This window comes from Salmo trutta, chromosome 1 (genome assembly GCF_901001165.1).
Source record: "Salmo trutta chromosome 1, fSalTru1.1, whole genome shotgun sequence".
NCBI lineage: Eukaryota > Metazoa > Chordata > Actinopteri > Salmoniformes > Salmonidae > Salmo > Salmo trutta.
Window position 1 is genome coordinate 5,353,953 of NC_042957.1, and position 14,096 is coordinate 5,368,048.

General features: G+C 50.3%; 1 protein-coding gene across 1 annotated transcript in view; it reads right to left on the bottom strand.

Moving 5' to 3' along the window:
• Window positions 1-14,096, bottom strand: part of LOC115153057 (kinesin-like protein KIF13B) — a 96,194-nt gene that overhangs the window by 29,932 nt on the left and 52,166 nt on the right. The window contains exons 20-25 of the mRNA XM_029698135.1: window positions 10,805-10,967; window positions 7,870-8,016; window positions 6,202-6,351; window positions 5,948-6,061; window positions 5,366-5,539; window positions 786-943 (exon numbers count right to left, since the gene is read on the bottom strand). Of these exons, the coding sequence (XP_029553995.1) occupies window positions 786-943; window positions 5,366-5,539; window positions 5,948-6,061; window positions 6,202-6,351; window positions 7,870-8,016; window positions 10,805-10,967 (906 nt within the window). The remainder of the gene's footprint in view (window positions 1-785; window positions 944-5,365; window positions 5,540-5,947; window positions 6,062-6,201; window positions 6,352-7,869; window positions 8,017-10,804; window positions 10,968-14,096) is intronic.

The following is a 14,096-nucleotide window of genomic DNA, read 5'->3' on the forward strand; positions in this document are numbered from 1 at the left end:
GACCAGACCAGTCATTATACCAGACCAGACCAGTCATTATACCAGACCAGACCAGTCATTATACCAGACCAGACCAGTCATTATACCAGACCAGACCAGTCATTATACCAGACCAGACCAGTCATTATACCAGACCAGACCAGTCATTATACCAGACCAGACCAGTCACTATACCAGACCAGACCAGTCACTATACCAGACCAGACCAGTCACTATACCAGACCAGACCAGTCACTATACCAGACCAGACCAGTCACTATACCAGACCAGACCAGTCATTATACCAGACCAGACCAGTCATTATACCAGACCAGACCAGTCATTATACCAGACCAGACCAGTCATTATACCAGACCAGACCAGTCATTATACCAGACCAGACCAGTCATTATACCAGACCAGACCAGTCATTATACCAGACCAGTCATTATACCAGACCAGACCAGTCATTACACCAGACCAGTCATTACACCAGACCAGTCATTACACCAGACCAGTCATTACACCAGACCAGTCATTATACCAGACCAGTCATTATACCAGACCAGTCATTATACCAGACCAGACCAGTCATTACACCGGAGTTGTGTTGATTAGTGCCCACTTAGCAAAACATTTTGCAATCGGAACACGTTTCGCAATGAAAAATAGAGTTTCGTATTGAACAAGTCCAGGTAGTCCCTCCTCGTATCATCCACTTGGGTTCTAGTGAATACAACCAAGTACACACCAACCCATATGTCCCATCTACACCGGTAAACTCCTAATCTCCTACTAGATCTCACCTCTCTCTGAGGGTTCGTGTCTTGGCCTGAATGACCCCCAGGTCCCAGAGAGCCAGGTTCCTGCGGTGGTTCACCTGTTTATGTCCGAACACCTCGATGGCCACTGCCCCCTCCGCCACAAACTCCACAAACTCCTCAGACACGCACACCTCCAGCTCCTGGGAACAAACACGTACAGACACACAAACATTGCATGGCTACTGTTCTACACATCATGCTTTACTCTGGGTAGGTTTGCAAAATCCTGGAAACTTGGCGATGGCTGCCGTTTTATGGGCTCCTAACCAACTGTATTATTTCGTTATTTTGTTTTTGTGGTTGCATTGTTTGTAACTTAATTTTGTACATAATATTGCTGCTACAGTCTAAGTCTTATGACCGAAAAGAGCTTCTGGATATCAGAACAGCGATTACTCATCTCGAACTGGATGAAGATTATTTATTTAACGAGTCCGACGCCAAGGATATACTGCTTTCTCGAGACCAGGCCAAAATCCCTGTCATTCGCGTGAAGAAAAGACGGAGGTACACAGGGCGGAGGTCGTGAGTGCCTTGGGAGAATTCATAGGCGAGTGAGTAAACCACCACTACCATCTGTACTATTGTCCAACGTGGAATCATTGAAAAACAAAATGGATGATATATGATTGAGAACCATCCTACCAACGGGACAATAAAAACTGTAATATCTTATGTTTCACCGAGTCGTGGCTGAACGACGACACGGATAATATAGAGCTGGCTGGATTTTCGGTGAGTCGGCAAGACAGAGCAGCTACAGTTGAAGTCGGAAGTTTACATACACCTTAGCCAAATATATTTAAACACAGTTTTTCACAATTCCTGACATTTAATCCTAATAAACAATCCCTGTTTTAGGTCAGTTGGGATCACCACTATATTTTAAGAAAGTGAAATGTCAAAATAATAGTAGAGAGAATGATTTATTTCAGCTTTAATTTCATTCATCACATTCCCAGTGGGTCAGAAGTTTGCATACACTGAATTAGTATTTGGTAGCATTGCCTTTAAATTGTTTAACTTCTTATGGACAGGTGGGACGGTAGCGTCCCACCTGGCCAACATCCGGTGAAATTACAGTGCGCGAAATTCAAACTACAGTATTATAAATATTTTTCTTTCATAAAATCACAAGTGTAATACATCAAAATAAAGCTTAACTTCTTGTTAATCCAGCCGCGGTCTCAGATTTCAAAAAGGCTTTAAAGCAAACCACGCGATTATCTGAGGACAGCGCCCTGCATACAAACACATGAAAAACATATTTCAACCAGGCAGGTGCGACACGAAAGTCCGAAATAGCGATATAAAATGAGCGGCCTTTCAGGTTATGTCAATATAGGACTCGTTTTACTGTGGATAGAAACTTTTGTACCTGTTTCCTCCAGCATCTTCACAAGGTCTTTTGCTGTTGTTCTGGGATTGATTTGCACTTTTCACACAAAAGTCCGTTCATCTCTAGGAGACAGAACGCGTCTCCTTCCTGAGCGGTATGACGGCTGAGTGGTCCAATGGTGTTTATACTTGCGTACTGTTGTTTGTACAGATGAACGTGGTACCTTCAGGCGTTTGGAAATTGCTCCCAAGAATGAACCAGACTTGTGGAGGTCTACAATTTTTTGGCCTGATTTCTTTTGATTTTCCAATGATGTCAAGCAAAGGGGCACTGAGTTTGAAGGTAGGCTTTGAAATACATCCACAGGTACACCTCCAATTGACTCAAATTATGTCAATTAGCCTATCAGAAGCTTCTAAAGCCATGACATCATTTTCAGGAATTTTCCAAGCTGTTTAAAGGCACAGTCAACTTAGTGTATGTAAACTTCTGACCCACTGGAATTGTGATACAGTTAATTATAAGTGAAATAATCTGTCTGTAAACAATTGTTGGAAAAATTACTTGTGTCATGCACAAAGTAGATGTCCTAACCAACAAGCCAAAACTATAGTTTGTTAACAAGAAATTTGTGGAGTGGTTTTCAAACGAATTTTAATGACTCCAACCTAAGTGTATGTAAACTTCCGACTACAACTGTACATCTGGTAAGATGAGGGGCGGGTGGTGTGTCTATTTGTCAATAACTGCTGGTGCTCCATGTCTAATATTAAAGAGGTCTCGAGGTATTGCTCGCCTGAGGTAGAGTACCTCATGATAAGCTGTAGATCACACCATCTACCAAGAGAGTTCTCATCTATATTATTCGGAGCTGTCTATTTACCACCACAAACTGATGCTGGCACTAAGACTGCACTCAACCAGCTGTATAAGGCCATAAGCCAACAAGAAAATGCTCATCCAGAAGCAACACTCCTAGTGGCCGCAGACTTTAATGCAGGCAAACTTAAATCCGTTTTACCTAATTTTTACCAGCATGTCACATTGCAACCAGAGGAGAAAAAAACTTGACTACCTTTACTCCACACAGAGACGCGTACAAAGCTCTCCCTCGCCCTCCATTTGGAAAATCTGACCATAATTCTATCCCCCTGATTCCTGCTTACAAGCAAAAACTAAAGCTGGAAGTACCAGAGACTTGATCAATACAGAGGTGGTCAGCTGACGCGGATGCTACGCTACAGGACAGTTTTGCTAGCACGGACTGGAATATGTTCCGGGATTCATTTAATGGTGTTGAGGAGTACACCACCTCAGTCACTGGCTTCATCAATAACTGCATCGACGACGATGTCCCCACAGCGACCGTACGTACATATCCAAACCAGAAGCCATGGATGACAGGTAACATCCGCACTGAGCTAAAGGCTAGAGCTGCTGCTTTCAAGGAGCGAGACACTAATCCGACTGCTTATAAGAAATCCCACTACACCCTCAGAAGAACCATCAAACAGGCAAAGGTTCTGATGCTCATCGGATGTGGCAGGGCTTGCACACTATTACAGACAACAAAGGGAAACAGCCGCGAGCTGCCCAGTGATGCGAGCCTACAAGACGAGCTAAATGCTTTTTATGTTCGCTTCGAGGCAAGCAACACTGAAGCATGCATGAGAGCACCAGCTGTTCCGGACAACTGTGTAATCACCCTTGTCACGGATCCCTCCGGAAATTTCATCACGCACACCTGTCCCCTATTCCCACTGATTAGTATTTGTATATCTGTGCCCTTTGGTTTACATGGTCTTGTCGATTATTGTTACAATGTCTGTTGGTGCGTGTGAGTACCTGTGCTGTGTGTTTTGGGCTTTTGTGCCCTTGTGGATTGTACAGATGATTACGGGTCTCGTCCTGTGTGTTAATCATTGTGCGCGTGTGTTATTTATTCGAGGTACTCCTCGCTCTTCTGTTTGGGTTTTTGTTTAGTGTTTGTTTGGTCTTCGTCCTTTGCACGCCGTAATTTGGGTACAATAAAAAAATCCTATTACGCATGCCTGCATCTGTCAACATTCACAAAGCCGCGGGGCCAGATTAATTACCAGGACGTGTACTCAAAGCATGCGCGGACCAACCGGCAAGTGTCTTCAATTACATTTTCAACCTCTCCCTGACTTGAGTCTGTAATACCTATGTTTCAAGCAGACCACCATAGTCCCTGTTCCCAGGTAACCTGTCTGAATGATTACCTACACACACCCGGTACCCCCTGTATATAGCCTCGTTATTGTATTACTTTAGTTTTTACTTTAGTTTATTTAGTAAATATTTCTCTGAACTATTTCTTGAACTGCATTGTTGGTTAAGCTTACTAGCTTTCTCCCGGCATTACGGCACTCTCATTCCTATTTCCAATTCCTGGAGTCGGAGGAAGTCGCAAGAAGTCGGAGGAAGGCAGAGGAAGCGGGGCTTGCTGCACCTCCGATGAAGAAGCAACCTCCGAGCCTCAGAGCAAGGGGCTTCAGCCCAGGTCTGAGTGAGTGGTGAGCCCCTCCACAAAAAAAAAAAACATTATTGTGACGTCAGTGCCTCCACGTTCGGAGTGCTACGTCAGGCATTGCCGGAGCCCTGCGTCCACAAGAGAACAGGCTTCATCCAGCAAAACTTAGTTCGGAAGCTTGTTCATGTTTAAATCCCCCTCTGTAGCCCACTCTGTTACCCTAGGCTCAGTGAAGAGCGGTGTTAAGTTGAAGGAATGAATCCGAGCCTCAGGCTTATCAACTGTGGAAGCGAGACGGGTATTTCATTGGCCTTGTCAGGCGTGATTATAGATCCTTCAACCGAAGTTGTACTGTTCAGGGAACAGTAGTTATAGTCACGTGGTGAGAGACTCCTCTTTAGCTAATAAAAACACAGAAAAGGACATATAGAAAGGCCTTCAAACCTCGGCATATGTGGCTAATGACTACCCCATTCAGGGCCGGACTACCACATCCGGGGCCCCGGGGTACCTACCTCCAGGAGGGTGGCAAACTTCCTGCAATTCTATAAAATTTTACCATGAGGCCGAGAGAACATTTTGCAGTTTTAAAGCAAACTTTCTGCAATTCTACACATTTTGCCATGGCTTATGACATGTTTATATAATATCTGGGGGGTCCCCAGGGCCCCCCAGGGCACATGCCCTGCGTGCCCGTTCAGTAATCCAGCCCTGACTCCATTGTCCCACCTTGCTACTGTCAAAAAGTACGGTGCAGAGGGGATCTCTGCTGGTGGCTGAGGGGGGAGGGCGCTCCACCTCCGGGGCGATGAACACAGGTTCATCCTGCCCCCAGAAATGGTACTGGCAGAACACAAATTCACACAGGTGACGAGGAAGACCTGTAGCCTGCAGGATCCTCACCTGGAGACAGAGAGGGAGAGACAGAGAGAGAGGGAGAGACAGAGAGAGAGGGAGAGAGGGAGAGAGAGAGAGAGAGAGAAGGGAGGAGACAGGGAGAGAGGAGGAGAAGGGAAGAGAGAGAGGGAGAGGAGAAAGGGAAATACTTATTTCCCTCATTAAAAGGCAAATCAATTTATATCATTTTTCGCATGCGTTTTTCTGGATTTTTATGTTGTTATTCTGTCTCTCACTGTTCAAATAAACCTACCATTAAAATTATAGACTGATCATTTCTTTGTCAGTGGGCAAACGTACAAAATCAGCAGGGGATCAAATACTTTTTCCCCTCACTGAATATGTTTCAGGACCTGACATTTCAGTGTGTCTGATGTCCATCTATGCGTTTCAGGAGCTGATGTCATCTCTTACCACACACTCCATTTTACGTTCCTGTGTCTCGCCATCTGGACTGGTCTGGCTGGTCTCTACTTTCTCCAGCCCATCGTTCCCTCGCCACACCTCCACATGTAGACGCCCTGCAACCTAACAGGGAGACAGACATCTCAGTCAAACCCACACACACGGCCGTACCTCTCCCTTCTGGTTGATGGGTACAGCGTACTGCAGCTCGACTTTGTAGAACACGAACACACACACACACACACACACACACACTGCCGTACCTCTCCCTTCTGGTTGATGATGGGTACAGCGTACTGCAGCTTGACGTCGTAGAAGAGACAGGCCAGAAACACGTTGGCCACTCCTATCAGACTGTGGTTCTCCTGCTCGTCGAAGAACGGGTCAGCACGCTTGAAGTAGGAACGCATCACCTAGACAGAGACCAGGGGAGAGAGGGAGACGGGGGGGGGGGGGGGGGGAAAGGGGGAGGGAAAGGGAGACGGGGTGAGGAAAGGGGGAGAGAAAGGGAGACGGGGTGAGGAAAGGGGGAGGGAAAGGGAGACGGGGTGAGGAAATGTGGGAGAGAAAGGGAGACGGTGTGAGGAAGGGGGAGTGTAAAGGGAGACGGGGTGAGGAAAGGGGGAGGGAAAGGGAGACGGGGTGAGGAAAGGGGAGGGAAGGAAAGGGAGACGGGGTGAGGAAAGGGGGAGGGAAAGGGAGACGGGGTGAGGAAAGGGGGAGGGAAAGGGAGACGGGGTGAGGAAAGGGGGAGGGAAAGGGAGACGGGGTGAGGAAAGGGGGAGGGAAAGGGAGACGGGGAGGTGAGGAAAGGGGGAGGGAAAGGGAGACGGGGTGAGGAAAGGGGGGAGGGCGGGGGGAGAAGGGGGGAGGACGGGGTGGAGGGAGAAGGGGGAGGAAAGGGGAGGGAGAAAGGGAGACGGGGTGAGGAAAGGGGGAGGAAAGGGAGACGGGGGAGAAGGGGTGAGGAAAGGGGGAGGGAAAGGGAGACGGGGTGAGGAAAGGGGGAGGGACAGGGAGACGGGGTGAGGAAAGGGGGAGGGAAAGGGAGACGGGGTGAGGGAAAGGGGGAGGGAAAGGGAGACGGGGTGAGGAAGGGGGAGGGAAAGGGAGACGGGGTGAGGAAAGGGGGAGGGAAAGGGAGACGGGGTGAGGAAAGGGGGAGGGAAAGGGAGACGGGGTGAGGGAAAGGTGGAGGGAAAGGGAGACGGGGTGAGGAAAGGGGAGGGAAAGGGAGCCGGGGTGAGGAAAGGGGGAGGGAAAGGGAGACGGGGTGAGGAAAGGGGGAGGGAAAGGGAGACGGGGTGAGGAAAGGGGGAGGGAAAGGGAGACGGGGTGAGGAAAGGGGGGAGGGAAAGGGAGACGGGGTGAGGAAAGGGGGAGGGAAAGGGAGACGGGGTGAGGAAAGGGGGAGGGAAAGGGAGACGGGGTGAGGAAAGGTGGATGCATGGGGTGAGGAAAGGGAGACGGGGTGAGGAAAGGGGGAGGGAAAGGGAGACGGGGTGAGGAAAGGGGGAGGGAGGAAGACAAGGGGGTAAGGGGAGATGAGACAGGGATACGGGGTGAGGGTAGGAGGGAGAGAGGGAGACAGGAGGGTGAGGGTAGGAGGGAGAGAGGGAGACAGGAGGGTGAGGGAAGGGGAGAGAGGGAGACAGGAGGGTGAGGGTAGGAGGGAGAGAGGGAGACAGGAGGGTGAGGGAAGGGGAGAGAGGGAGACAGGAGGGTGAGGGTAGGAGGGAGAGAGGGAGACAGGAGGGTGAGGGAAGGGGAGAGAGGGAGACAGGAGGGTGAGGGTAGGAGGGAGAGAGGGAGACAGGAGGGTGAGGGAAGGGGAGAGAGGGAGACAGGAGGGTGAGGGTAGGAGGGAGAGAGGGAGACAGGAGGGTGAGGGAAGGGGAGAGAAAGGGAGACACACTGGGATGTAAACTCACAGGGTTGTCTTCGTCGTAGTCTTTCCACTCCTGGTACAGTTCTCTCATGTCCACCAGTCTGTTCTCCATCTTCTCCAGAGCCCAGATCTGTTTCCCTTTACCCTTCCGTCTCACCTGCACCGCGGGCTCACTTAGCACCGCATCACGCTGTAGAGGGAAAGAGAGAGAGGGGAAGAGAGAGAGAGGGAGGGGGGAGAGAGTGAGAGAGAGAAGAAAGTGTTAGTGTGTGTCTATGCAGTTGAAGTCAGAAGTTTACATACACTTACGTTGGAGTCATTAAAACTCGTTTTTTCAACCACTCCACAAATTTCTTGTTAACAAACTATAGTTTTGGCAAGTCAGTTAGGACATCTACTTTGTGCATGACACAAGTAATTTTTCCAACAATTGTTTACAGACAGATTATTTCACTTCTAATTCACTGTATCACAATTCCAGTGGGTCAGAAGTTTACATACACTAAGTTGACTGTCCCTTTAAACAGCTTGGAAAATTCCAGAAAATGATGTCATGGCTTTAGAAGCTTCTGATAGGCTAATTGACATAATTTGAGTCAAGTGGAGGTGTACCTGTGGATGTATTTCAAGGCCTACCTTCAAACTCAGTGCCTCTTTGCTTAACATCATAGGAAAATCAAAAGAAACCAGCCATGACCTAAGAAAAATTGTAGACCTCCACAAGTCTGGTTCATCCTTTGGAGCAATTTCAAAATACCTGAAAGTACCACGTTAATCTAATAGTACGCAAGTATAAACACCATGGGACCACGCAGCCATCATACCGCTCAGGAAGGAGACGTGTTCTGTCTCCTAGAGATGAACGTACTTTGGTGTGAAAAGTACAAATCAATCCCAGAACAGCAAAGGACCTTGTGAAGATGCTGGAGGAAACAGGTACAAAAGTATCTATATCCACAGTAAAACGAGTCCTATATCGACATAACCTGAAAGGCCGCTCAGCAAGGAAGAAGCCACTGCTCCAAAACCGCCATTAAAAAGCCAGACTACGGTTTGCAAATGCACATGGGGACAAAGATCGTACTTTTTGGAGAAATGTCCTCTAGTCTGATGAAACAAAAATAGAACTGTTTGGCCATAATGACCATCTGTTTGGAGAAAAAGGGGGGAGGCTTGCAAGCCGAAAACACCATCCCAACCGTGAAGCACGGGGGTGGCAGCATCATGTTGTGGGGGTGCTTTGCTGCATGAGGGACTGGTGCCCTTCACAAAATAGATGGCATCATGAGGGAGGAAAATTATGTGTATATATTAAAGCAACATCTCAAGACATCAGTCAGGAAGTTAAAGCTTGGTTGCAAATCGGTCTTCCAAATGGACAATGACCCCAAACATACTTCCAAAATTGTGGCAAAATGGCTTAAGGACAACAAAGTCAAGGTATTGGAGTGGCAATCACAAAGCCCTGACCTCATCCCATAGAAAATTTGTGGGCAGAACTGAAAAAGTGTGTGCGAGCAAGGAGGCCTACAAACCTGACTCAGTTATACCAGCTCTGTCAGGAGAAATGGAACAAAATTCACCCAACTTATTGTGGGAAGCTTGTGGAAGGCTACCTGAAATGTTTGACCCAAGTTAAACAATTTAAAGGCAATGCTACCAAATACTAATTGAGTGTATGTAAACTTCTGACCCACTGGGAATGTGATGAAAGAAATAAAAGCTGAAATAAATCAATCATTCTCTCAACTATTATTCTGACATTTCACATTCTTAAAATAAAGTGGTGATCCTAACTGACCTAAGACAGGGACTTTGTACTAGGATTAAATGTCAGAAATTGTTTAAAACTGAGTTAAAATGTATTTGGCTAAGGTGTATGTAAACTTCAACTGTATGCTTCTCTTCACCCTTACGCCCTGGAACCACTGGCTCCTCAGCACCGCCTCACACTGTCCTGCACCACAGGCTCACTCAGCACCGCCTCACACTGTCCTGCACCACAGGCTCACTCAGCACCGCCTCACGCAGTCCTGCACCACAGGCTCACACAGCACCGCCTCACGCTGTCCTGCACCACAGGCTCACTCAGCACCGCCTCACGCAGTCCTGCACCACAGGCTCACACAGCACCGCCTCACGCTGTCCTGCACCACAGGCTCACTCAGCACCGCCTCACGCTGTCCTGCACCACAGGCTCACTCAGCACCGCCTCACGCTGTCCTGCACCACAGGCTCACTCAGCACCGCATCACACTGTCCTGCACCACTGGCTCCTCAGCACCGCCTCACGCTGTCCTGCACCACAGGCTCCTCAGCACCGCCTCACACTGTCCTGCACCACAGGCTCACTCAGCACCGCCTCACGCTGTCCTGCACCACAGGCTCACTCAGCACCGCCTCACGCAGTCCTGCACCACAGGCTCACTCAGCACCGCCTCACGCTGTCCTGCACCACAGGCTCACTCAGCACCGCCTCACGCTGTCCTGCACCACAGGCTCACTCAGCACCGCCTCACGCAGTCCTGCACCACAGGCTCACTCAGCACTACCTCACGCTGTCCTGCACCACAGGCTCACTCAGCACCGTCTCAAGCTGTCCTGCACCACAGGCTCCTCTGCACCACCTCACGCTGTCCTGCACCACAGGCTCACACAGCACCACCTCACGCTGTCCTGCACCACAGGCTCACACAGCACCACCTCACGCTGTCCTGCACCACAGGCTCACTCAGCACCGCCTAAACTAAACACACATGGCAAGGGGCCAACACCTCACAGGTGCTCAATGTAGACCAGACTTGACGGTGCTGTTTTGGTAGGCACACTGTTTTAATCATGTAAACACACACACACACACACACACAAACACACACACACACACACCCCTCAGTGGACAAACATTGACACACACTGCACTGTATGTAAAGCTGATAATGTTATCATCACGCAGCCACACACACACACCCGACACCAACCTTCCGGTTGGCGTTGAGGTTAGCAGCAGGTATTTGCAGTGTGACCAGGTACTCCGTCCTCTTGTTGAGTTCCTCAGCTATGAAGCCAGCCTCCTGCACCAGCAGGTTAGCTCTGACGATCTGTTGTCTCAGTTTACGTAGGCTACGAGTCATCATGGCCTCTCTACAGCACAGAGAGAGAGACACAGAGGGTTAGTAATAGAACCAGCAGGTTAGCTCTGACGATCTGTTGTCTCAGTTTACGTAGGCTACGAGTCATCATGGCCTCTCTACAGCACAGAGAGAGACACAGAGGGTTAGTAATAGAACCAGCAGGTTAGCTCTGACGATCTGTTGTCTCAGTTTACGTAGGCTACGAGTCATCATGGCCTCTCTACAGCACAGAGAGACAGACACAGAGGGTTAGTAATAGAACCAGCAGGTTAGCTCTGACGATCTGTTGTCTCAGTTTACGTAGGCTACGAGTCATCATGGCCTCTCTACAGCACAGAGAGAGACACAGAGGGTTAGTAATAGAACCAGCAGGTTAGCTCTGACGATCTGTTGTCTCAGTTTACGTAGGCTACGAGTCATCATGGCCTCTCTACAGCACAGAGAGAGACACAGAGGGTTAGTAATAGAACCAGCAGGTTAGCTCTGACGATCTGTTGTCTCAGGCTACGAGTCATCATGGCCTCTCTACAGGGGGAAGCAGAGAGATAACAGACCGACAGAGAGATAGCAGACCGACAGAGAGATAGCAGACCGACAGAGAGATAACGAGAGAGAGAGAGAGAGCTTGTTGCCATGAGAAAAGACCAACCAGTAGAGGACAAGCATTGTAAATACATAGATAAATATTGGTGGTATTTATCTTCCCATACTACAACTATTTGCACCTTGCTATTTACTGTACACAGCTGATATTATGAACTGGGTGGTTGGAGCCCTGAATGCTGATTGGCTGAAAGCCATGTTATATCAGACCGTATACCACGGGTATGACAAAACATTTATTTTTACTGCTCTAATTACATTGATAACCAGTTTATAATAGCAATAAGGCACCTCTGGGGTTTGTGGTGTATTGCCAATATACCACGGCTAAGGGCTGTATTCAGGCGTTAGCCGTGGTATATTGGCCATATACACACCCCCCCCCGGGTCTTATTAATGAAATATAACACTTGAAATGTCTTCACTTTGGAAACCTTTATGAGTGCAATTTTTACTGTTAATTTCAAATTGTTTTAGTTGTCATTTTGTGTCTTCTCACTTTTGTTTACTGTTTATTTCACTTCCTTTGGCAATGTAAACACGTTTCCCATGCCAATAAAACTATTTTTTTTAAATGAGAGAGACAGAGGGAGGGGGGAGACAGAGGGAGACAGAGGGAGGGGGGAGACAGAGGGAGGAGGGAGACAGAGGGAGGGGGGAGACAGGGGGAGACAGAGGGAGGGGGGAGGACAGAGGGAGGGGGGAGACAGAGGGAGGGGGGAGACAGAGGGAGACAGAGGGAGGGGGGAGACAGAGGGAGACAGAGGGAGGGGGGAGACAGAGGGAGACAGAGGGAGGGGGGAGACAGAGGGAGGGGGGAGACAGAGGGAGGGGGGAGACAGAGGGAGGGGGGAGACAGAGGGAGGGGGGAGACAGAGGGAGGGGGAGACAGAGGGAGGGGGGAGACAGGGGGAGGGGGGAGACAGGGGGAGGGGGGAGACAGAGGGAGACAGAGGGAGGGGGGAGACAGAGGGAGACAGAGGGAGACAGAGGGAGACAGAGGGAGGGGGAGACAGAGGGAGGGGGAGACAGAGGGAGGGGGAGACAGGGGGAGGGGGAGACAGGGGGAGAGGATGGGGGAGACAGAGGGAGGGGATGGGGGAGACAGAGGGAGGGGATGGGGGAGACAGAGGGAGGGGGGAGACAGAGGGAGACAGAGGGAGGGGGGAGACAGAGGGAGACAGAGGGAGGGGGGGAGACAGAGGGAGACAGAGGGAGGGGGGGAGACAGAGGGAGACAGAGGGAGGGGGGAGACAGAGGGAGACAGAGGGAGGGGGGAGACAGAGGGAGACAGAGGGAGGGGGGAGACAGAGGGAGACAGAGGGAGGGGGGAGACAGAGGGAGGGGGGAGAGGAGGAGGGGGAGACAGAGGGAGGGGGAGACAGAGGGAGGGGGGAGACAGGGGGAGACAGAGGGAGGGGGGGAGACAGGGGGAGACAGAGGGAGGGGGGAGACAGGGGGAGACAGAGGGAGGGGGGGAGGACAGGGGGAGGGGGGAGACAGGGGGAGACAGAGGGAGACAGAGGGAGACAGAGGGAGGGGGAGGACAGGGGGAGGGGGAGACAGGGGGAGGGGGAGACAGGGGGAGAGGATGGGGGAGACAGAGGGAGGGGAGGGGGGGAGACAGAGGGAGGGGGAGACAGAGGGAGGGGGAGACCTAGCCTTCTGGAACATCAGCTCTCACTATCTTTTCTCTTAATAATCTCATATCCACAGAGGAGTCCTCATCACTGCCTCCCATCTACACAGAGGAGTCCTCATCACTGCCTCTCATCTACACAGAGGAGTCCTCATCACTGCCTCCCATCTACACAGAGGAGTCCTCATCACTGCCTCTCATCTACACAGAGGAGTCCTCATCACTGCCTCCCATCTACACAGAGGAGTCCTCATCACTGCCTCCCATCTCCACAGAGGAGTCCTCATCACTGCCTCCCATCTCCACAGAGGAGTCCTCATCACTGCCTCTCATCTACACAGAGGAGTCCTCATCACTGCCTCCCATCTACACAGAGGAGTCCTCATCACTGCCTCCCATCTACACAGAGGAGTCCTCATCACTGCCTCTCATCTACACAGAGGAGTCCTCATCACTGCCTCTCATCTACACAGAGGAGTCCTCATCACTGCCTCTCATCTACACAGAGGAGTCCTCATCACTGCCTCTCATCTACACAGAGGAGTCCTCATCACTGCCTCTCATCTACACAGAGGAGTCCTCATCACTGCCTCCCATCTCCACAGAGGAGTCCTCATCACTGCCTCCCATCTCCACAGAGGAGTCCTCATCACTGCCTCCCATCCACAGAGGAGTCCTCATCACTGCCTCCCATCCACAGAGGAGTCCTCATCACTGCCTCCCATCACAGAGGAGTCCTCATCACTATCACGTGCCTCCCATCCACAGAGGAGTCCTCATCACTGCCTCCCATCCACAGAGGAGTCCTCATCACTGCCTCCCATCCACAGAGGAGTCCTCATCACTGCCTCCCATCCACAGAGGAGTCCTCATCACTGCCTCCCATCCACAGAGGAG